General features: G+C 35.5%; 4 protein-coding genes across 4 annotated transcripts; 2 read left to right on the top strand and 2 right to left on the bottom strand.

The window, feature by feature from the left end:
- Positions 1-496: 496 nt before the first annotated feature.
- Positions 497-5479, bottom strand: LOC110796141 (uncharacterized). The gene is made up of 12 exons (XM_022001171.2): positions 5097-5479; positions 4924-5010; positions 4591-4724; positions 3796-3854; positions 3665-3719; positions 3553-3582; positions 3186-3225; positions 2434-2465; positions 2238-2342; positions 2047-2094; positions 1843-1962; positions 497-916 (listed from the first exon to the last, which is right to left on the bottom strand). Exons 1-12 carry the CDS (start codon positions 5143-5145, stop codon positions 839-841), a joined length of 837 nt encoding a protein of 278 aa, XP_021856863.1. The 5' UTR covers positions 5146-5479; the 3' UTR covers positions 497-838.
- Positions 5480-6582: 1103 nt separating this feature from the next.
- LOC110796140 (glycerophosphodiester phosphodiesterase GDPD4) lies at positions 6583-11857 on the top strand. Its single transcript, XM_022001170.2, has 9 exons — positions 6583-6869; positions 7438-7524; positions 7667-7764; positions 8616-8676; positions 9651-9731; positions 9930-10022; positions 10441-10530; positions 10949-11076; positions 11232-11857. Exons 1-9 carry the CDS (start codon positions 6690-6692, stop codon positions 11395-11397), a joined length of 984 nt encoding a protein of 327 aa, XP_021856862.1. The 5' UTR covers positions 6583-6689; the 3' UTR covers positions 11398-11857.
- A 626-nt stretch (positions 11858-12483) lies between these two features.
- Positions 12484-14096, top strand: LOC110796139 (phytolongin Phyl1.1). Its single transcript, XM_022001169.2, has one exon. It carries the CDS (start codon positions 13044-13046, stop codon positions 13851-13853), a length of 810 nt encoding a protein of 269 aa, XP_021856861.1. The 5' UTR covers positions 12484-13043; the 3' UTR covers positions 13854-14096.
- Positions 14097-15845: 1749 nt separating this feature from the next.
- On the bottom strand, positions 15846-23670 carry LOC110796137 (RING-H2 finger protein ATL7-like). Its single transcript, XM_022001168.2, has 3 exons — positions 22986-23670; positions 22787-22872; positions 15846-16603 (listed from the first exon to the last, which is right to left on the bottom strand). Exons 1-3 carry the CDS (start codon positions 23304-23306, stop codon positions 16339-16341), a joined length of 672 nt encoding a protein of 223 aa, XP_021856860.1. The 5' UTR covers positions 23307-23670; the 3' UTR covers positions 15846-16338.
- Between the last annotated feature and the right edge of the window lie 1193 nt (positions 23671-24863).

The following is a 24863-nucleotide window of genomic DNA, read 5'->3' as shown; positions in this document are numbered from 1 at the left end:
TGATTTTTCATTACACATCTAGATTTTTCTAGAGTAACCTCTGATAATTAGCCCTTTGAACACTTCTACACAACCTCGTAAATATACATCAGAAGTGCACTTCAACGTTTTAAAAGTTAAACTAGTGTGTGGCCCGGGCGTTGCCCCGGGTTTTGACTTTTATTCGGCTTTATTTGTTGTAAATATGTGTCCATGTAGATGGTGTTGTCATAGAATTATGGAGTTACACACAAGATTAGAGTCTGATTAAGAATCTTCTCAAGCTGAAACTCCATGTTCTATTACCCCGAGTGCATGTAATATGTTCTATAATTATTCAAGCACTTACTCGTTATATATTACATTCTATTACCCATAGTTTTTTTTTTAGGCTTAATCTAGAAAAGTAATAATTGTACATTTATAAATTAAGTAATCATTCCCTTTTTTGCATTCACTTCTATTCAATTTGTTATTTATTGTAAAAAGAACATAAATGTTTATATATAGAGAGATATATAACATAAGTTGTAGTTGGTTAAGATGGTTGGATGTTGAACTTTTAACAAAGAGGTCTAGTGTTCAATCCTTACTAGATAGAATGAACAAACAGCAATTGTCTAATCTGGTGTAAATTAAAGAAAACTCTCTCAATTTGCTAAATTTAGAATCACAACTTTGTGCACTCGTCCCACGAATAATGAAGTCCTCAATTTGAGGCTCTGATCAATTTCTGACCTTGATGCTGAACGTGGGTGGCAATGAAGGTTGACTACTCGTGTAGTTAGCTAAATCCATAGCTCTTCTGTAATCCATCTGAATATCTGATAATGACTCGTTTACTGATGTCAATAGTACACTATTCTCCCCCATCACAAACGCCCATTTCCACCTTGTATTCTCCTCCGCAAGCGCACTTGATAACGTGTGAAATTCCCTAGAAATACAAAACATCAACTGTTTCAATACTATTTAGTAGAATCAGTACCTTAATATACTCCCTCTGTATTTATTTAAGGGATACACTTGCCTTTTCCGGCCGTATTTATTTAAGAAATACACTTGTCATTTTTAGTAACTTATCAACCCCACCATCTAATTAAATAATATATCTACCCCACCCCCCACTCCCTAAAATGATATAGTCCTCACTTGTTTTTCTTATTAAAATATCTACTCAACCCCACTTGTTTTATTTTATTTCATTCAATTTTTTTTCTTAATACCCGTGCCCGGTCAAGTGTATCTCTTAAATAAATACAGAGTTTACAGGAACGAGTAATCTTCCAATAAATATTTCTTTTGATTCCTATTTATCCTATCTGATTCTACAGGAAAATCCCATCAACAGAAAAACAGGACATGTACTACAGTCATGAATATGTTGAATCAAATGACTTAAAGATTTCACCTCACTAAATGTTCAGTATGGCTCTGTTTGGTTTGGTATAAAACGTTTGGGTGCAAAATATTTTTTCATGTAAAATATTTTCTAAGGAAAAACACAATTCCAAACTAGTTTTCTTTTGTTTGGTTCCTTACAAGAAAAGTTATAGAAAAAGAAAAATGGGTGAAGATTGATAGGAAGAAGGAAGATGGAGGTAAGGAGGAAATATGGAAAAGTAGTTTGCCTTCCTTTCAAATGGGAAATGTTTTTCCACCTTTGATGGAGTTATGGAAAATTATTTTTCATCTCTTGCCAAACCAAACAACGTAAAATGATAGACAAGGGGAAAATCGTTTTCCATGAAAACCTTTTACACCCTACCAAACATAGCATAAATGAAAAGAAAACTGCATTTTATCAAAAAACCAAAACAAAAAAAGATGCAAAGCAGGTAAGGCATGTTGACATGTATGTACCTTCAGTTTCTCGAGGTTGCTCAGCAAACTCTGCAAATACTCCATTTCGCCATTCTTCTCTGACAAGATAGTCTTGTCTTCCTCTTCCAGCGTGTTCAGATCTGTGGCACTTAGCTCTGGCTGTAATTGGAGTGAACATAAGGAACAAACAAAAAACCAAACCTGTGGAAGGAGGGGGGTGGGAAGGGGAGAAAGTAGAGGTACCTTGAGATTATTTATTTTACTCTTTAATTGTTCTGCAGATTGCTTCAACTGAGACATCATAATAGATCCAACACAGAAGTGAGACTAACCGAATCTAATATCACTATTTGTAAAGAATTGGCTGGAATATCGAGCACATTTTAAGTTTGATTTTTCAGGAAGCGGCACAAATCAGAAACTGTGCAGCCAACCTCATTGTTCTCAGAAATCAGCCTGGTTTTTGCGCAGTTAATCTCATCAAGCTTAGATTGTGCAGCATGCAGCTTTCCCAGCAGAATTGTCTTCTCCTCATTTCCCTGTCAAGCTCATAGTCCAGTGAGATCCCAGGAATACAAAAAAAAAAATAAAAAAATAATCATGATAAGAACTTCTGCAAAAGGTTCATACCGTGGTGAGTGGAACTGGACCCTTGCTAACGTCTGCAAGGTTCAATCAACATTGTTAGAATAAGGCCTCCTCGTGCACATATTGAGTAATTCCCTATATGTAGTGATTTCAACAACGAGATGTGAAATTCAACTATTCTTCTTCAAATGAAGTGTAATTTTCCATGTTCAATTTATCTATGACTATATGGAAGAACTGGTTAAAAAGTGTGATGCTGTCATCCCATAGCCCCATTCTTGCCTTTCACTTCTTATGTCAACAAATGGAAAACCAGTTCATGCATCTTTCAGGCTATGATATTCCACTAGCGGCTTCTATTACTCTACGGCTCTACCAATCCATGGAACGACACTCACAGAATGGTTTTTGAAATGCTTTTTATCTCACTTTCATCAAAACACACATTTTCTTTCTGGTATTAAACCAGTCTCTACCTGTTCAAGTCATTAGCAAGTAATAAACTCTTTTAGATGCACATACAGGGAAAAAAACAAAAAAAAACCTGTGGCAATATTGAGGTCCTATATGAATAATACAAGCGGGATGGTAAAGGTTGTCCTGTAATGGAAAATGATATGCTACGTCACGTAATAAGCTATATGCATCATGGCTGCCCTGACATGACCAGAATTACCCCATTTATCTGTTCCTCATTTTTTAGGGGGGTATGAGGGGGTTGTTGACTTTTGACAGGAATATGAAAGGATCTATATCAAATCTTAAAACCAATTTCAACTAGTGACTGTCCATACCTTGAGTCAAATCTATTTCCATGTTACTTCCTTGAGGGGGCTACAAAACACAAAGATTAGCAGTTTAGGTTTATCCTCTTAGGAGATCAGATAATGATGTGGCAGGGAGAGAATAAAACTAATGCTGGAAATTGAAAGAGAAGCAGAATCATGTTAAATGGTTTCACCTCCTAGATGAAGCAAAAGACATAACAACCATAAAGAACCAAATAAATGACTATAGCTTTGACATAGATGAAGCAAAAGACAGAACAACATAAAGAATCAAGTAAATGTGGACAAACATGTACTTCATAGCACATTGGACTCCACATAAATAAACGAATCATAAGAACATTTTGATAAAGCTATTAAATATCATTCGCACCTCGTTCCGTAGTTTATTATCCAGCCAGTCCTGTCAGAACACCACCCAAGGATTGGTAACAAATTTCTACCGACATAGTGAGAAATTTCGAGAGAAGAAAACGACATCTAACCTTCTGTTCTTGCAATTTTGAATTCATTTCCTCAACAACCTTGGCATAATATGCCCTGGAAACAAAAGAAAGACATAAGTTGTGAAATAATGTAATCAATATGCTTCATCCACAAGCACAACCTATATCACCTTTTCTCAAAAACCTTTGTTGAAAAGTTGCTTTTCTCTTGTTGAGTAAGTTCCAAAGTCTGCAAATGAAAACCAGAGGGATCAGAATACTATTTTCATTGGTGTATTTTCTAGAGCAGCATCAAATCTGGATGAAATGTTGCACAGCAAGGATAAATTCATGGCACTACTTGATTGAAGTATACCATGCAAATCTTAAACATATACTTCGACTCTAGCTTTTGCACCCCATATTTGTTGTTGGTATCAAACTGTACTACAATTAGATATGACCAGTCTGAATGAAATGTTGCCAGTTAGCAAGGATGAAGATAACATGCACATCCTCAAACACAACTGTAAAGCTCGACTTATATATACAAGTATATCTACGAGTCTACCTTTTGCATGATGTCTTTGTTGTTTGTATCAAAATGTACTACAATTAGATATGAACAGTATAAATGAAATGTGGCTAAAATGCTACTAATAGCATAAATGGAGAGGAGATATCATGCAAATCCTCAAAACACACACCTATAAATCCACATTTATATATACGAGTCTAACTTTTGCACGAAGTCTTTGTTATTTGCATAAAAGTGTACCACATGCAATCAGATATGAATGCTTGAACAGAACTACTAATCAAATTCAATCATCAGCAAAAACAACTATTAATTCAAATACACAAGTGCTTGATCTAATCTTCTAACACACACATGACACATGTAACAAACTTCTAAATGAAACAAACAAGTCTATCCTAGCACAGCAAAAGTTGAATTCCAAACAAATTAGAAAAACTGCAGAAACCTGAGACAAGTTGAAGGAATCAACTTCCAAAGAGGCAATTCTTTTCTGCTTCTCCAAAATTCTGGAACAAATTTCAGCTTTCCTCTTAACCAATTGATCAGTCTCCTCAGCAACTCGCTTAATTTCCGATTTCGCTGAAACATCATCATCAATACAATTGCAATTATACAAATTGTCAAATACAACTTCTCACCAAGTAAATTGATTCTCCTCAAGGAAGCGCGAGTAAAATTTGAATTAAGCTTATGAAACAAATCAATCAAATTCGAATAAAATGACGATAACGATGAAAATGATTAAGAATGAGAAAGCAGAAAAAAAGAAGTGAAGTACCTGAGTTGAGATCTATCTTGAGAGTGTGAATTGTAGTGATTTGCATTTGCTCCTCAACGGAAATCTTCGCCGCTTGATCTTCAACATCTGTTCGCAAATCGCAACAACGAAAATTAGGTTTTTATTCGTCAGAATCGGAGAAATAGGGAGAAAGAAGAGAGAGAGAAAGAAACCGTTCATCTGAGTGCGAAGAGTTTTCATGTAATGCAAGTAATCCTCCATTGTTGTTTTGCTGGTTTTTGGAGAGAGAAAGTGTGATAGGATGATTGTTTCGTTTCTGTATGATTTTGATGTTGCTTGAATTTGAGAGCGTTTCAGTTTTTTACACTTTGATTGAGCTCGAATTTCAAATTTTCGTTTCGCAGCTCAATTCTCTGCTGCCTGCCTGGTTGTAATTCTTCGCATTTGCCTGCCACGGTTGTGTGATTTGAAAATAAAAATATTGACGTTGTAAAACAACTTTCATACCGTGCGCGCTAAATCAATAGAGTACTCATATTTTTCTTTAGTCATTAAGCTTGACAAATAGAGAGTATGATTATAGTTACGATATCATTCTAAGAGCATTGCATCATCACCGTTGATATTTGTTTGATGCATAAATTATTACCGTTATGTACAAAGGATAACTGAAGGAATCAATTTGGGTCATGTTTATTTGTTTTTTGCTCCAACCATGTTTACACGTGGCAGACTCAGTTTTGATGCCCTAAATTTGGGTGGGTCGTGAGGACGACCGGATCGTCAGCTCTGCTCTTCATACTTCATCTCTCTCTTTCTTTTTTATTACTTTCTCCGTTTCAAAAAAATTGCAATACTTTGAGTTTTGCCACTATTCATACACCAAACTTTGACCTTGTAATTTTTACTAATTTATTAAAACTTAAAAGTAAATGTTATCAAGAAAAATGTCATTGAATTCATTTCATTATATACTTTCATAATATTAAATTTCAAGATTTTTTAGAAAAAGTTAATTAGAGATAAGTATAGTAAAAGTTGTGTCTTGGCAAACGTGTTTGTTAAAGTGTTGCAATTTTTTTGAAAGAGAAAGTATTTTTTCGCTTTCTCTCACCTCACGCCACGCAACAATTGCAGCTGACCTTACTCTAAGATCTAATTCGATTTTATATGAATCTTATTTTTTATTTGAACTTGACCATTATTGTATATACATATTTTATTTTTTACTACGAAGAAAAATATTATAAGTGGGATGTTGTTAATGTTTATTTTCAAATATCAATCTATATTATTAAAGCGGAGTGGTGGTAATTGCGAGAGATCCAAAACTTCAATCCCCATCTCTCTTGCATTGTTATTTAAGGAAATTTAGGTGATTAAAAAAATCAAAAATAAAAAAAGCTCAAATCAACAACATCTCCACCCACAAACTAATTGGGAGACTTATTTGGAAAGAAGAATAATCAATAATGCTCAACATGAAAAATAAAAAAACACTATATATTTTACACATTGAAATTGAATTACACAAAGTTAACATTGTCATTTACTCAAAAAAAAAAAAAAAGTTAACATCGTGGTTATGAGCTTTATATTTTTTTATACTTCTTATACGTTATTGCACGGGCACATACTGGTTTGTATTATTGCAAATTTGCAATAACAAAATGGAATAAGAAGATTTGTTAACCCTAATCTAACCATTTCCTCACTTAGCTCAAAGGGCTCAACATAATTACCGCGGACTTCACGCGAAGCTACTAATCACTTCTTTGCTAAGGAGCCCCGTGACTGCGGCGGGGATGAGGCGGAGACACCAGCCGCTCCTACAAAGTGGATGGCGGAAAGGGGATTCAAACTTCAATTGGCGTCGGAAATGGCTGAGATTCGCCGGAAACCGTCGGAATCTTATAATGCTACTGGTGGTTATTGCTCTTGCTCCTCCCTTCTTCTTCCACTTCCGTCTCAGTCGCTTCAACCAGGTATACCATCTTGATCTTCACATTCTTCTTATTGAAATTTACATAATCTGCTGCTTTTTTATGCTGGATTTCACTACAAATTTCTCAAAAATGAGACCTAATTAAAAATTGATTGAATGTTTGTTTCGTATAATCTTGTCATCTTCAATGGCATCTAATTAACTGTTGGTCTGTTGCTTTATTACTGATATATGCTGCATTGTTACAAGTTGTCTACTATGCACCCCTTTAGTTGCCTAAAGTAATAGAGTTCATATGGAGTTCAATTTGTGGTGGTTAAAATGAAGGATCAAAGGGTAGGATATAAGAGAACCCCCCTTGCTCATATAAACCCTGTTGCCGCATTTTGGATTTTCCCATCTTCATGGTTTTCGCTTAATAATCTTGGTTTTTATGTAAACGAAGTGCAAGTTTTATTATGCCTTAGAATCTTAAATGATCTCGGTTTTTATGTAAGTTTAGAACTTTTGATGCTTGACACTTTAGGTGAGCTTTGTTATTCTCAATGTTTACATGGATTGGTTGGTGTATGAGTATGACTAGTTCCCTTTTATCGAGTTTTATGCAGATGCAAATCAAGAATTGTGGTTGGATGAGAAACCCACCTCTTGTCTGTGCTCATGGTGGTGACTCTACCAATGCTTTTCCTAACACGGTAAGTTTGCATCTTTGTTTCCTTTTGCAGCTCACTGTTAGAGTTTTGGATTCTTCCTTTTTCTCACTTAAAAGAGCTATTAAGATTGAGTAGATCATACTCAAGTTTACTGTTATGCATTTTTCTTTGATGATGATCACAGATGGCTGCCTACCATAGTGCGCTTCATTCTCAAGCAGACTGCATAGAAATTGATGTCTCCAGTTCAGCTGATGGAGTCCTTTTTGCACTCCATGATAGGTATATTAAGTGATGAAATCATCTGTTTAAATCATCATTTTGTTTCTTTACTTCCATCTTTGGAATGTCTATTGCTTTATGGAGTTTTGAACTTCTTTCCAATTAATGTATCTAAGTAGGCATGCAACTGAGAAATGTGGAGGGCGGAAGAGAAGAAATTTGAATATATCAAATACTACCTAACATGATAAATAACTCTTCACTGGAAACAATGTCCCTTGATATTTGTGCCAATCCGTGCTATTAAAAACAATAAGGTAGAGAGGGAGTATTTTTTTCTTATTTGCAACGACTATGAGGATTTTAACAACTTATATGTTGATGAAATGTCCAACTACAGAGGTTACCTACTTGCCTTAAGATTATGTAGAATAAGTGTTACGCAACTGCTTTCATGAAATGGGAAGCTGAAATTCCTGTATGTGATGCCATTATGTAATGTGATGGGCTTTATTAAATTTCTTTGGCTGTGGGACTAGGTTTAGCATTCTCCACTTCTAGCATTTCATTGTAGGAAGGGTAGAAGGAATAATAATGATCCAACAATTAAGGTCAGTCCATCGAGGAAAGTTGAATATGAATGCCTCTTTTTACTCAATTTATTGCCTCGTCTAAGCAACATTTTCTTATGGCAGTGTCTTCAGAGTAGTAGTGTACATCACTTGTGGCCCACAAATCTGCTTAGACCCTTAAGAGTTAAAGAGGTAGTCTAGGAATGGGGAGAGAAGAAAAAAAGGGGAGCAAAATTTGCATTCGTTTTGTAAATAAATTGTCAATAATTCGAGTCATATGACTCATATAGTCATAGTTTTGAAGCGTTTTGGATATTGATTCACATTTTACACAGACAGGGAGTTGCAGCGGATATCTGGGAATCATACATCTAGAGTGGGCTACTTAAGTATGAAAGAAGTGAGTATTTCTGTTTTGTTCTAATTGTTGCCGTTAGTATCTTGGCTACTTGGTTTCTTTCCTACCCACACACACACACACACACATGCACACACAGAAAGAGAGAGACTTGCATTACACAGACACAGAGAGAGAGAAACAGAGAGACTTGCATTTGCCAGTGTTTCTTTTTCTCGCGATTTCAATTTGCAACTTTGCAGTTCACTGATTGGAGAATAACTGTTGCTTATATGGTATGATTGTAAAACAAATATTTCTTCCTGGTCATCATTCTTGACTCTTTATACAGAGTGGAGGAAGACTGGGGACACTGTTTTGTTGCATACATACTATCCCAGTAAATCAAAATGCTGCACAAGTCCTGGAGGATGCCCCTTTTTATGTATTGAATTTTTGATTAAAGTGATAATCTTTTGTATGTATAACTTGGATTTTGATGCTTCTCTCAAACATGAGTGTGTGTTACTCAGTTAGTTTACGATAACTTTCTAATATATTTTATCTGATTGAAATGCTCAAGGGTCTATACCAATGTCAGATTGTCGAACATCATTGGTGTTTAGGATGTACAAAATTGAAAATTTTGAAACCCTGTTGATGTTGTCATGCTTGGTTGCAGAGTACTTGTCTACTTGTATGAAAATCACAGTTTTAAATCAAGGGAACTTGGTCATAATCGTTGGCTATTTTTTTTTGTTTTTTAATTTGACTTGTGATTTTTGGTTGACTTCTTATCCCTTTGGCACTAGGGCTTGATATCTTAATTTAGTTTGAGCCAGCGCAGGTTTTTTTTCTTTGTTTTATTGGTTTTTTATTTATCAAAATGTGAGATCAAGATTCAATAAGATTCCTTGCTTAACTGAAATCTGGCCTATATTTTACCTGCTGCAGAATAAATATATCCACATTTTTCCAATTATCAAATAGATCCTGACTTGTTGGTGACTGTTAATATTTTTCGTTTTTTCTTGTAGATAAATGAACTGGATGCAGCACTTCAATTTCCAAAAGTTCTGGACAATCAGAAAGTTCCCACTCTTGAAGATGCTTTAAGGGTATACCAAATCTTGCTACATGTACTTTTTTCATGATATATAGCAATATTTGAAATTCTTGTTTTTGGGATATATCTTCCTTTGTGAGATTTTTGTATTCTTATACACATCACACTATTTATTACTACTGTCTGTGGTAATTATTTCCTGATTATACTGCAATTGTGTTTGGCTGACTTTTGGTAACTGTCTTATCAGTTGGTATCAGGTTCAGTACGGCAAGTCATCCTGGACGCAAAAGTTGGGCCTCCATTATTTGAAAAAGGTCTTGTCGAGAAAATTTTAGCTGTTGTAAGTTTGATGTTTCTAATATAGTATGCTTCATCCCCTTATCCTGAGTGAATTCCTTTCCTTCTTTCAACTTACTTATTCTTGTATGAACTAATAAGAGGATTACTGCCAGGTTTGACATGTTCACTTACGCAATTGAGTGTGCCTTTTATTTATAACAGCATTTCATAAACATTTGGAGGATTTCAATTTAGTCCAACCTCTGTCTTGTTGGGTAGGCCGAATCACACTATCAAATCACTTCAAAAAGGAGAACAATAAGCCCAATTTAGTAGAACGCTAGGAGGTTTTTGTTGTGATTCTTGTTGTCGGTTAATTACAAGTTGATATCCTCAAATCTCAATTTGCAATAGGATTCTTCTCAGTTGCAGCTCCAGCTTTTTACATTAGCATTGAAGCATCTATTGTATACTTACAGGTAAAGAGAACAGATTGTACGAATTGCGTTATATGGGCAAAAAGTGACACTTTAGTGAGGGAGTTTACAAGACTCTCACCAAACACTACGGTAAATGTCTATATTATTCTTGTATAATCATTCGCCTCTACATTACCTACTCTGAGCATGAATACCTGTTTTTTTATATATCTGGTTTTCGTGAATTTGTTTGAGAGGTAATATCTTTACTAGTTTTCGTGATCTGAGGCCATAATCTTTCTGAGTTCTAGTGGAGTTTTTACTAATGGCTTCTTGTACTTTCTGAACGTTTCTTCAGGAGTTTTCCCTTTACAATTTCACGAATTTTTTTGACTCTTACACCCATGCAGGATATTCTTATAAACCTGAAGTGAACACTATTAGACAAGATTTCAGCTTCCATTTTGGTTGTCAGATCATTTCCTTCTGTTTGCCATTCTAAGTTTTTTTCAGTCCTTGGTCATATTTTGATATCTTCTTGCTGGTCTCTGGATTGATCATTCTGTAGGTCGGGTATATCGTTATGAAAGATCCAAAAACTGGGTTCAGATCCAATTTGCTGAGGATGAAAAGGGCAGGAATTGTTGGGGTTTACCATCCATTAATTGATGAAAAGCTTGTCCAAATCCTTCACGAGTAAGCATATTGACAGGAAACCCTTGTGCTTTTTTGTTGGTCTACTTTTCACTAAAGCCTTTTACCGTTGTGCTTGACTAATCAATCCTTTGAAGTTGGTTTAATGTCCTATATAGTTATTATAATCACATAATTTGTGTATTGGTTTCTATCAGGAGGAACAAAAAGATCTATGCTTGGACAGTGGATGACATGGTTTCGATGCAGGACATGTTAGTTAATAGTGTAGATGCTGTTGTTACCAGTAATCCATCTCTTCTTCAGCAACTCATGCAAGATACTAGAACTCAGTGTCTTGAGGAAGGTTTTTCTTTGCCCTAATGACTCAGTTGAGTCTTCCTATGTCTTTTTCCAACTGATGAAGAACAGATAGTGCTAACACTCCGATTAAGGTTGAAGATTTTACCAGCATCAACTTTGTTGTATTATTCGCACTGGCTTATATTCAGATCAATTCTGGAATTCTGGAGTACAAGGGATTCAGATTGATTGTTCTTGCTGGTTGTCAAGGAAGGCTATCAGTTACAATAGATGAAGTCGTCTCTCCATAGTCTCTATTAACTATTATTCAGGCTCCTATTTTTATTTTTATTTTTTGAAAGAAAAAATACACTAAATTTAGGATAGTTCTTTCAAGATTGTACCCTAACTGATCTATTACTGAGGCTCCTATTGTTTCCATGCTTGATTTGGCTTTTTTGCCTGAGGCTAGTATTATTGATTTATCATGTATTAACAGTTGTGTTATGATCAAAGTTATACATGTACTATATATTGTTTACTTTCTAATGTTTACAATACTAACATGATGTATTTGTTCATAAGAATTTGATTATCAATAAATTTGAATCTAACTCACTTTAATTGTTCCAACTCAATTTGAAACCAAATTATACCGAATGACTCATCAACACCCTAATATAACTCAAATCGAATTCAATAGATCCGACTATAAATAATGTTTGTCACCTCTACTTTACAAATGAAATAACTTAAACAAATAACATCTGTAAATTCTTGTCATTCTTTATAATAAAAACGATATTTCACTAAACGTTGAAAAATTAATAATTAATCGATCATAAAATACTCATCTTAACGAGAATGATCTGGTCCACACTCAAAATGTACTCGAAATGAACAATTTGATTTTGACTAGACCCAACAAGGATATTAAATGAAACAAATTGATCTATCGTTAACAAAATATCCAAAAACAGACCGCTCTAATTTTAACTCAGCACAAACAAATTTACCTAAAAATTAATATCCAAACATGAACTCAAACCCGACCCGAGCGGCCCGATTGCCATAAAACCCGGAGGGGACTGGGCCACTGGGGACAGCAACCGGGTCCCTCAGTCCTCTCTCAGAGTCCAACAATAGAAGGCTGACCCGGCAACATACCGCGTCAACCCTTAATGATGAACAAATCAGTTACCCCATCATTTCAATTTTCTGATACTTCTCTCCCTTAAATTCCTTCCATTTTCTCTCTTTCGACCACCATTGAAGCTTTCCGAGAAGCAGCTCTCACACGCAATTCCATTTGCTTTAAGTAGAAATATTCCTTACTTTTTTCTCACAGTAAGTTCTGCTACAATTTCTAGTATTCTTTCCAATTTTCGCCTCTGAAATTGCTGTATAATTTATGGGTATTTTTGTTGATAATACTTCACCCAGATTATAAATTTTTTCTGGGTTAATTTAGGTTGTGGTGTGGAATTCTAATTCCTAGGGTAGAGAAATGAATCATGACTGATTTTTTTCTGGAATTTGAAGATTTAGCGTTAGAATTGTTCTGGTATTTTTTGGATGCCTTTGAATTTCTCGCTGTTGAATTACTTGCTTTCTTCTTAGTATTTGCTTCTTTAATTGAAGATTTGGTTGTATTCTATTTTATCCGAATCAAGATTCTTGCTTAATTGGACTGCAATTAATTAATTAAGGGCTGTAAATGTTAATTTATGGGTTCCATGGAAAAGGGTTTTGTGCATTACTGCTGTGTTGCGAAAGGGGGTAAGATTTTACACGCATTTAATGGGGAAGATGATGAAATCGAAAAGTTGGCGGCAGTGTGCTTGGAAAGAACTCCTCTATGCCATAGATGGTATACTCAAACTATGAGTGGGAAAACTTTTATGTTTTTGATGGAAGATGGGTTTGTTTACTTTGCAATTGCCAATGAAGGGATCGAAAATTCTGCACTTCTGAGGTTCTTAGAGCGTGTTAGGATCGAGTTTAAGAAGATCACTAAAAAGGGTTCGAGTTTTGGTAGAAAAGGGGGTGCTTCAAACTCCAATGTTAACTTACAAGAACAATTGGTTCCTGTCATTCGCCAATTGATTACTTCGTTGCAAAATGTTTCACAAACCGGATCAAATAGCAAAGGTAGTATTAGTATCACGAACCCATCTTCATCTCCTTGTAATTCGTATTATGGTGGGGTGGTGGAAGTTACAACTTCAACCAAGGCGCCATTATTAGGGAATAGTAAGTCTTTGAAGCAAGATAAGAAGGTTAAGGATCATCACATGATTGCAATGAGAGGTATTGAGCTAGAAGAAAACTGCAGTTCTGCAGATTCTAGCACTGCAGGTGCAACAGTTTCTCCATTGGCATTACACAAGGATATGAGCTCTTCCATGAGGATGAGGTCAAGAAGAAAATGGTGTCGGTTAGTACGGTTAGTTCTCGTTGTTGATGCTGTTGTATGCATTATATTGTTGCTAGTTTGGCTGCTGATTTGTCATGGTTTCCAATGTGTTCGTAGTTGAGTAAAAAAATGTTTCTGAATTGTTGTGGGTATTGGAGGATGTAGTTCCAATAACCAACATTTTACAGGAATACAGTGGATGTATTATGTATAGCAATTGTTTTTTCGCCTGTGGTATAAACATTCCAATTATGTAGGCATTCAGTGTTAGAAATATGTGTACAGCTCTATAGTTCCAGAACTTCATTGTTACATGAACTGGTCACATTGTCTAACAGTAATAATATATGTTTGCTTTCTGGCATTTCCTGCTTCCCTGTTGTAACTTAAAATCCACATATGTATGGGTTGTGGTAAAGCGGTAAAGTGGTAAAGCCTGATCTGAATTCATAGACGTGATGTTGTTATTGAGGGGTACTTGGGCACACATATGCCAGCTCAGTGTGTAAAGTGTAAACTATATTGGCTTGTACTTGTTTAGTTGTTTTTCTTGTGAGTTATGTATTGATTTGCAGTACGAGCTTAACTTTTTCTCAGTGGCAAGTTCAATAGCATACCATTTTTACATTTTCCGGAGGATCTTTCTTGGTAAAATTGATTGCCATCTTTCTTGGTAAAATTGCTTCTTGTTAAGGACAATTCCTATTCTTTGTTGACGGTATACTCCTGGATTAGCTTTGAGTTTGATATGCATAAAAACAGCGCGTCTTACTATTAAGCTATTGATGAACCTGTTTACAGTCAAGTTTGATTAGGAAAAGGAGAGGGGGTGGGGTGTGAGGGGAATGTCTGGAGTGGAAATAGCGGAACTTGCTGAGTGAGGAAGTTTCAAAGAATTGGAATTAGCAAGACTCTGACAGCATTTCCATTATAGTAATACTGAACCCAGAATTCTTGTTTTATATATGCATGCTCCAGTTTATGCAGCCTCTGAGTCCAATTAAGTAAGCCCCTGTTTTTGTCCTTGAATAAAAAATCATACAGTATATGAATAGAGTTTAGAAAGAATCCATAGTATTGTAGTAGATTTTGCTTAAACTGATGCACGAAATGCAGATGGTCAGCACACTTATGTGGCATTGTTACTTGATTCGCTAGTATGAGCTTGGGTACGGGTTTGCAGTTTGTTACCTAATTTGCTAAAATGGACCAAAGTTGTAACATTTTCATGTTATAATTCGTTTTTTTGGCTCGTGGTTCGTGGAGTGATTAGAAAATTAGGTAACCGTGGTTCAAACATCAGTCATCATAAAGCATTGGTCACCATATTTATGTTACATTTTCAAGCTGGACCACATTTTCTGGCGAAGAAAGTTGATCGGGAAAGAAGAATTCAGGGTGGGCAAGATTGGTCTACAAACCAAAATGGTAAAATTATTCCTGAGACATAGACAATTAGACAAGCAATCAGGTCTGCAACAGCAACCCAACCCAAATCTTGCCAGTTTTAGTTCCGGCCAAACTTGATCAAACTATAGTTTGAAAAAGGGAACAGTCCAATCAAGTTTTTTTTTTTTTTTTTTTTGTGTGTGTTTTGACGGGAATAAAAGCGTTATGTAGGCTCTGTTCTTTCTCACCTTAATCTTGCTTATTAGATCATAACAGATCAGAAAAAAGTAAAAAAACCTTCATACCAGAAACTAGAAAAATCAGACCCGGTCAGATGAAGAGAATAAAGTGCAGAAGAACAAAGTACATATGCCATAATAATTCAAATCTCACAAAATACTAATGCAAGTTAGCAAAAAAAAAAAAAAGACATATGGAACTACCAGACTATTATTACTTGAAATAGTATGTAGTTGCTTGATTGCAACTTGCTGCTCGTGCTCAGATTACACAAAATCACATGAATTACAAGAACAAATAATTCAAATGTTTAACAAGCCGAACCAAACTAACAAATGTTACATCACGAAACTTATGGGAGCAGTTTTGTTATATTTATGCCCCTGTGATCCTTAATCTGTCGAAAAGAGTTCAGCTGGTTTGTCCCAACAACAATTCTCTGATTTGCTGGTTGCCAAGAAACAACTTTATACACAAGAAAGAATGAAAAAGAAAAGAAATTCATAATTTTTACATATTATATAAAATTACACAGTTACACTAGAAGTCTAGAACTACATGAAAACTTAATTGCTTATTTGTTTAACATACTTTTACATAGTAATACAAAGAGATAACATACAATCAGTAGTCCTCTCTGGACAAGTACAGGTTCCTCGGTCGCTAAACAATGGCAACGATACAATGCTTTTGGTTTTACATTGATGTATGAGTTCAGATGTATCAGTTTCAAGGGAAATCTCCTTACTTTCTCACTTAACTTGTGGCAACTGTTCCAGCATAACAGAACTCATCCACCCCCACAATCCGGGCACTGTAATTTGCTAATCGGTTCATCTTGTATCCTACCTTTTGAGTTCCCTGTACAGGTTCCTAGTCTTCCTAACTTCTATAGAATCATCTCTTACGTCCCTGTTTCTCCCGTAAAAGAGAGTCAACTCTTACAAAACCTGCAATCCGTAAAAGAGAGTCAACTCTTACAAAACCTGCAATCTGTTTAGCCGAAGGACGTCATCATCTACATTTTCTGGGTCTTCCAATCTACTGTCAATCTGAATATTACTATCAGGCTCTAAAGATGGGGGAGTTTTAGATGGACTGATAAGGGAAAGGCGACAGAGTGGGCAAGTGGTATGAGTTGCTAGCCAAAGGTCGATGCAGTTCAGATGAAATGTATGACAACAACCAGGTATCTGTTGAAGCCTATCTTCTGCTTGATAATCCCCTAGGCACACTGAACATCTGTAATACAGTTGTTTTAATCATCCACGTAAGCAAAGTTTTAAGTATAAATAAACAGAGGAAAAGAGAAAACAAGAATTGAATAAGAAATACAATTGGAGTCAATCAACTATTGTAGGCTGAAATGAGCAACTCAGCTCCTGTATCTACAAAACAAGGCTTCCACACTGTTTGTAGCTGTCTATATTTGTGTGTTACCAAGTTGTAAACTCAATCAAAGAATATACTATTTCCCAGTGATTTGGCGATTTGGCGGAGTTCAAATAAATATCACCGCCACATCAAAAAAATTCAACGCATACACAATTTAGCAACTTAAGCTACATCATAGTACTCCAAAACAATCAAGTAGGACATTGTATGGCATAGACAAAAGGAAGAAAATGAAAAGGAGTTTTAGGTGGTGGCAAATGGGATTATGTAGTGATAATGCAAGAGGGAGGGAGGGAGGGAATATATTACCCTAGGTGATGTGTTGAGACAGGTGGGTAACTATTACCCCCATTCCTCTCTCCTTACACAATCACTGCCGCATCAAATCCACCACCACATCCACCCACCTTCATTTTTTTTTTCTTTTGTTACGCCCTTACATTAACAACAACCCAAGCTGGTAAGCATGCCCTAAATTCAAGCAGTGGGGTAAAAACTTACCGGAAGGAGTTGTACTTTCCAGAATCACTTTGACACTCCGCGTTTCCTAGTGTAAGTCCATATATTCAATTGAAAAAAAGGCCACTCGGCAAAAAAAGGGCCCAGACAGCAATTTATACACAAGCAAGACGCATATGCAGCTCAAGTAAACGAAAAGTTTGTTCAACACTACCATTTATATGGCAAACAGCCAACCATATGTACTTTCTGAAACTTTTTTATAACTTCTCTTACAAAACAATGCCTTTAAAAGCATGACCAGAATTGAACCTCGCTTAATCCCATAATTCTCTAACTTGACAAAATGGTGACTGGTTGAAGGTAGAATTGAGTCATATTAGAAGTTTATGGCAGTAATTTACAAGAAAAAGGTCACACAAATTAATGGTATTAAAAGTAATTATAAACAAAAAAAAACCAGGTCAATGGCATTCATGATTATATAGACTATAGAAAATACAAGGGCAGGTTGTAGGTTCCATATATAAAACAAAACAATTCTGTTCACTTACTAGACTAAGCAAGAACTTTCACATTGAGTTCCACGTTCCTTATGCTTTAACTGTTAAAACCACAGGTATCAGCCAAATTAATGAATCATACAAACTAAATTTGCATATGGTTGGCCCTTATTCAACCGTAGTTCAAAATTTAATGATGATGACCTCACAAGTCCCAAGTAACATCAAAGCAGTCATGTATAACTCTTTAAGAAGTTATGTGGGGGCAAAGCTGCCCTGAGGAAGTATCCAAAGAAGTAAAAGGAGAGATATATTGAAGCAATTGAAGCCTTGAAGGAAAACCCTTTTTTCAAATATCACCCATCCATGCAACATTCTTAAAAACTTGGAATTGGGTTTTGAATAACAAAAGGTATGACACTGCAGGGAATTCAAAACAATCTGTGTATAAATGTACATTGCAGACATGATTTGTGTTCTGGGTTGGTTTGTCCCAACCAACTCACAGGTCAAACCAGGCACTTCCAGGAATACAGAGCCAAGAGAAAATAAACCACGACATGAAGCGATTCAAGGAACATATGGGTATAACGGAATCAAAACCAGGCACAAGATCAGCTCAAGGTTCAGCCAAAATTGGCTCGTGCCAAATCTGGTCAAGCCTACCTAGTGGGGCGGTCTTGGATCCAATGGACCAAACCAGACCACATCCTACCCATGTGGCTATGGTGAATCCTATCCCCAGATCCCCCAAGACTAGATTATATAAAATTGAGGGGGCTTTCTGTGTTGGTTTAACAAACAACTAGTTTTTTGGCCCGGGCGATGCCCCGGGTTACTACATTAACAACATTCACATTTACTTATATATAACTTTTTTTTTGCAATGATAACATGAAATATTTAATAGCTTGGTGGTAAAAGCTTTATTGTTTAAACTCAAGATCAAGAGTTCAAACCTTATGCTAATCATATTTGACATTTTTTTTAATGTATATAAAGCTTACATGGAGCGAACGACCCATAAGCAGAGCGCCACGTGTCACGTATGCTATTTTATAAACGCCTTTTAATATATAGTATAGATTAGAGTAAAACAATCCTTTGGCTACTTTAAGGTACTAAAAAAACGAAGAGCAACATATAGGCCTAGGCTTCTTTTTGTTGTTGTCAGGTTTCGTTATATGTGGCGCGTGCATTCTACTGCCTTTTCTTCATTGTTTCCCTTTGCTCCTTCCTCCTAGGCTTCTTTTTGTTGTTGTCAGGTATATGTGGCGCGTGCATTCTACTGCCTTTTCTTCATTGTTTCCCTTTGCTCCTTCCTCCTAGGCTTCTTTTTGTTGTTGTCAGGTTTCGTTATGTGGCGCGTGCATTCTACGGCCACAAATGTATCCCTTTTTCAAGGTGGAAATGCATTCCTTGTTTTCTGTGTTGGTTTGTCATGATTTGTGGGCAGAATAAATCGGGTAATTCAATTTTGGTGTTCTCTAATCAAATTCCCAAAGTTCTCTTATGTGGAAGGTTCTAGGCTTCTAGATAAAGCTTCATAATATCAATTAATACATCATCTCCCATCTGTAGACTAATCAGTGATTAACTATTTGTGGATTAAGTTTGGTGAGAGAGGGGGGACAATGGGATGGGTGGTTTGTGTTTGCACAGCTAAAAAAAGGATTAAGGAGCAATGGAAGGGGAAAGTTAAGTGGAAGTTGAGGAAGAGGATCAGAGCATTAAGGAAAACAGGAGAAATCCGAGGGAAACAAAAGGGGAAAAATGGAAAAAGTAACTCATGCTGCACATTTTTCTGACGAAATAAAAGGCCTAGGGTTCCCCTTCGTTTTATACAACTTAAAGTGAACGGATTTTTACATACCAATTTGGTAACCCTGCTTTTTTTTTACACCAATATCTCAATTCGGTTCCCCGGGTAGCTAACTAATCACGCCTAGCAAATTGGCTGATCATAAAAAAATATATGTCACAAAGCTGGTTGTGTCATGTTAACAGTTTTAGCTTATCTATTATACGTCCTTTCTCTTAAGTCTTAACTACACCCTCCTTCCAATGTTAGTTCACAATCATCACATAGTTTGGATTCCTAACCTCCATGATGGAAGATTTGATATAATTTTAGAAAATATCTCCTTTAATAGTTGTTACTAAATTTAAGTAAGAACCTATAAGAAATCTATTAATGTATCACTACTGTTTAAGGAGAAGTATTTTACACATACATTTCCAACTTGCCATTAGACCAAATCTCCTTTATAAGCATTGTGGCCACAGTCTCAGTTGAGATTGTAGTAAGGCTGTTGGAGTGATATTTACGTATATTGGGGACCCTTGACGTTATTGATGGGAGCCTTTTACACTCGTTTGATGTTGTCGAGTTAGATTCTTTTAGATGCAAACACAATTGGGACCGTCCTACTACTCCCTTCATTCCAAAAATGTTTCATTAGTTGAGAAAGAAAAACACCTATTAAAGAACTAGTTAAAAATTACTCCGTATGAAAGTAGTATCTTTAATGACTTCAGAAATGTAAAAGTGGTTTATGCCAGCATTTGTACTATTATATTAACTTGTATATGCATTAATTGATACCTATAATAAGGAAATATGTAAAAAGGAAAAGAACTTACTTGATTGTATATGTAGGAACAAGAAAAACGTGCGAACATTTTAGACCGGCCAAAGAAGGAATAGTCGGTGAACTGAATGAGACAGAACGAGCATTAAATAACATCTTATTCTTTGACCATATCAATTAATGGTGATGTCACTTAATAAGCTGCAGGTGCTAGGTTGGGTTACGGTTGATATTTTTAACCTGTAAATAACTCACTTTCGATGGGTTTTGTTAGGATTAAAAATTCCCATGTGAAAACTGAAAACAACTTACTTTCACCCTGTTTGACCCATTTATGTAGTAACATCCAAAAAGAATTATATAGGCAATTGCGAAAACTGGCTAAACAAACACAAGATACCTTCAATGACAGACCATAACAATAAAAAAAATAAAAAAAAAATCCAAAGATGACCATAACTTCAGTGTTTATATTTAAAACAAGAGTGAGGTTCCTGTCCCTTCATGGTGTCTAGTATTCAGGGTTCTACTTTAGTCCAACTGGTATGTGCATCTAGGAACCTATACCATTGGAGGAGGTGTCCCATTTCTTGTGCTGGACAGAAGTCCCTTACTATCTTCCTTCCTAGTACATGTCATTTATATTACATTGGAAATGGAAAAAGATGTGACAAAAGGAAGGGAATATTTAAAATTGGAAAGAGTGATGACATAGATTCAGGGGCTACTAGGAGACAACATTCCTGCAGTACTATCTCAAGTTATACACTGTTGGATATTTACCTTAACTCAGTACTATCTCAAGTTATACACTGTTGGATATTTACCTTAACTCATAATCCACAAAAATTCTAATAATTAATGTACATATCAAATGAGTTACTGGAAATTTGTATCCAATGCTTATGGATTCCTTTAGGCATGAAAAGGAATACTGTAACAAGTGCTTTTCGAGAAGCTTAGAGATTCAAAACCGGGGTTAGTTATTTAAAATGTACAGACCATTAATTCATACCATATGCCTCAGACACATTTATGATATTTCCAAAATTCATATGTAAACTAGCCTTGTCTAATCCCAGCACTGTGGACTGGCCAGTGGAGACTAAAAGTTCGTTATGTAAGGAATGGAGAGCTAAAGGAAAAAAGAGAGTGATTAACAGGCAAAAACCAGGCTTGTTGTTTGATAAAAAAGCTATAGGAAGCTAGGAACCATTCCATCTCTTAATCTTCATCATGCTAAATAAGTAAAGGTTCATCGTATGCCTACGTGACTTTTATTATTTTTTGATGAATTATATAGGGGGTCGGAAGCCTAGCACCTAGGTACTCAGATTGGGAATTAATTGTAAAACAAGTACATACGACAAATGGAAAAAACATTCAATGCACTTAACAGAAATCAGAAATATAAGTAAAGGAATGGAGGACATAGTACTAAAAGGAAGCAGTTTGGGCACCACAAATCCAACTCCAAGTTGCTTCTGGCACAACATTAGGCTTGGACTGTAACTGCTCCACATCTGAGAATCCTAATCTCCATTGTCCCTGAATCATGTCATTGCACAAATAGATACTAATGACACAGGTTCACATGTATGTATACAATCTATATACATATCTCCTCATTAAGCTGGCTTTTTTCAAGCTGAGGAAGACAGGCTATGTCACATGAACTCTGCTACAAACATCCAACACGGGTATATCTTTTCGACCAAGCCACTTCCCAAGATATTTGTATCATTTATCCTGAGTCATACTCCATACCCGTGTCAACATGATCATTTTAAGAAAATGGAATTTAAGGTATTGTGAAGAACCCATGCAACATAGCCCACTAGAAATACTAATAGCATAATTGTAAAAATGAAAGATTAGATCACTTTGGCATATGCGACCAGGAAAGAAACCCACTAACGCGCCAAGTGTTTATTTATTTTGAAAAAGTAGACTTTTTCAGTGATCGTAGTCTGGGAATAGGAAGTCTATGTCAAAAGTTGTTTGTGCTCAAAATGGACGCAAGTGACTCGTATTGGTACTGATTAATTTGGTATTGATATTGAACTAGTGTGTTATTGTTATACCAATACACTACTAATTAGTACCAAAGGTGACTTGTGTCCAATTTAGTCACAAGCCACTTGATATTTAGAAACCCTCAGTCGGAGAGTCCGATATACCACCAGAATCTAAAGAATCCAGCATAACCTCATCAAAATAACTACTCACCACCCATTTAACGAAACCGTCAGCGAATCTCATTACATTCTCACTAAAAAATCTTGTTTATCCACTATCCAACAAGCAAGTTTGAGTCTCAATGAGCAGTTTTCTTATCCAAAATCAATTTCCCCACATTTTACATAATTTCTAAAACCGCATAATTACTACCACCACTTTTTCATAAACCAAACTCCACTATCTCAATTAAAGCATACTAAAAAGAACAAAAAAGCAAAAAAGAGAGATGAACTCACTGTGTGTCTCTAACAGAAAAGCTCTCCTTAAACACGATTATTGGCAGCATCTCCCTAAATTCTTTCTTCAACCCCAGCTCAACCACCTATAAATCAGATCAAATCAAATCACAATTCATCATCAAATCACAATTCATTATCAAAGAACATTAAACAATGCAGCTTAACCCATCAATTAGCTAATCAACAAGCTATATACCTCAACGCCATCGGTAGCGGCGGCGGCTACGGCAGCAGAATTCGAAGCACGCATACGAAGAGAAGACCAATCCACACTATGACGGCGGAGATAGAAGAAGTAAAACAAGAAAATTATGATCAATGTGAACACAATTGGTCCAGAAAATATAATTGCTTCATACAATTTCAATGATTCTGTATGACTATCACTACCACCGCCACCGCCACCGTCATTTCTGCTACTAATTATACTCGATTCCGTTTCAAATGGACTCGATTCTATAATGCGGCGATTTCCGCTGCTTCTCCTACCATTGTAGGATGCATTTGAAGGGGACATTTACAGATCAAAAAAGCAGAATTCTGGGGGGAAAATGTCGGAAATTAGGGTTTTATAGATGAAATTACTGATAAATTGAAGGAAAATATCTAATGATTCCCCGAATTTAGGGAAGATCCGAGCAGATTTATACTAAAAAATAGTGAAATTCGTAGTATTTGTGATTGGGAAATTGATAGTGATGTTATAAGAAATGAAGGCGAATATAGTTTATCCGGAAGAGTGCAGCATGCAATTCCATCTGTCAAATAATGGGACAAATTTTCTGACATGACGGAAGTCCCAAATCTGTAGTATGAGTCATGCCTATTTTTTTAATTTAATTTTATAAAGTAATTTTCTATAATTGTCAATTTTGGATGAACGACTTCGAAATGCTACAAAACAAAAATACATTTATAGGGTTAATTTTTAATTATATGTCAAGGTTACGATTAATGTTTAATTATTGTTGGATATATTCGTTCCAAAAAAAATAGATTAGATAGGTATTGAATAGGAACATGGTGTTTTTTTTTGTTTTTTTATTTTTTTGTTTTAAGGAAACTCGTGAAAAGAAAAATATGTTACTAATCAATCGATCGGCATAAGATTCATTGAAATTCTACTCGGGAATTTACTAGGAAGGAACTATTGTTTTTCATTTGATTATGTATTTATTCCGTTGATGATATTTTAGATTTACCTGCTAACTTTGAATTTGATGATGTAGTTTGATCTTTTGTTAAACGTAGTGAAAATTAAATAATGTCGCTAATGAATGGACAAATTTCATCCTTGGAAAACTGGCCAAAGAAATGAATAATGTGTTGTTTCTAGTGCCCATACTTAGCGAGAGGCACGCATTAAATAGGACTAAAATTTTCTATTTAAGCTAATTTTCATTTCATTTCTGTTTCAAACTTTCGAGTTCATTTTTTTCCCCGGGAATTCCCTAGGTGTTAGTCTAAGCTAATTGTGTAATGATTTTTTTTCAAAATATCAATAAAATTTGCTCCTCTTGCCACTTTTGCTTGAACAACATTATACTATCTTTAGATGTGTTTTATTTGTTGTTTTCTCTTAATCTTTCTTAAGAAAGGTAGTACTCCGTATTGTATCAAAATAGAATTGAAAAACATGAAGTAGTATTTATTTTGAATTATTATTTGTTCTAACAACAATTTTTATTGTCTTCAACTGTCACGATTCTCACTTAACGTGTACCTAATTCAATTGTCATGATTCTTTTTCATCTATTTTTGTCTTGGGTTCGAGATTTCTTGTCCACCCTCCATTTGGGCATTCAAGTTTCAATTGATTAACACTCTATAAACAACAATTTATTACTTCTTCTGTCTTTTTAGTTGTATCATATTAACTTTTCGAATTTATTGACTTTCAAAATTACATACGAAATACACATTAGTACTATATTCGGAAATTTATTTCCAGTCCCAGTTGATCAGTCCCAATCGGTAGAAGGTATACCCCGTTGCATGTAGAGCTACATGCAACCAAGTCAGTTTTGTATTTTTACTCCTTTAAAAAAAACATATTTTTATTGTTTGAAAACAC

The sequence above is a fragment of the Spinacia oleracea genome, chromosome 2 (assembly GCF_020520425.1).
Source record: "Spinacia oleracea cultivar Varoflay chromosome 2, BTI_SOV_V1, whole genome shotgun sequence".
NCBI classification, from domain to species: Eukaryota; Viridiplantae; Streptophyta; class Magnoliopsida; order Caryophyllales; family Amaranthaceae; genus Spinacia; species Spinacia oleracea.
The sequence above is the reverse complement of the archived record's forward strand: the minus strand, read 5'-3'. Positions and strand labels throughout refer to the sequence as shown.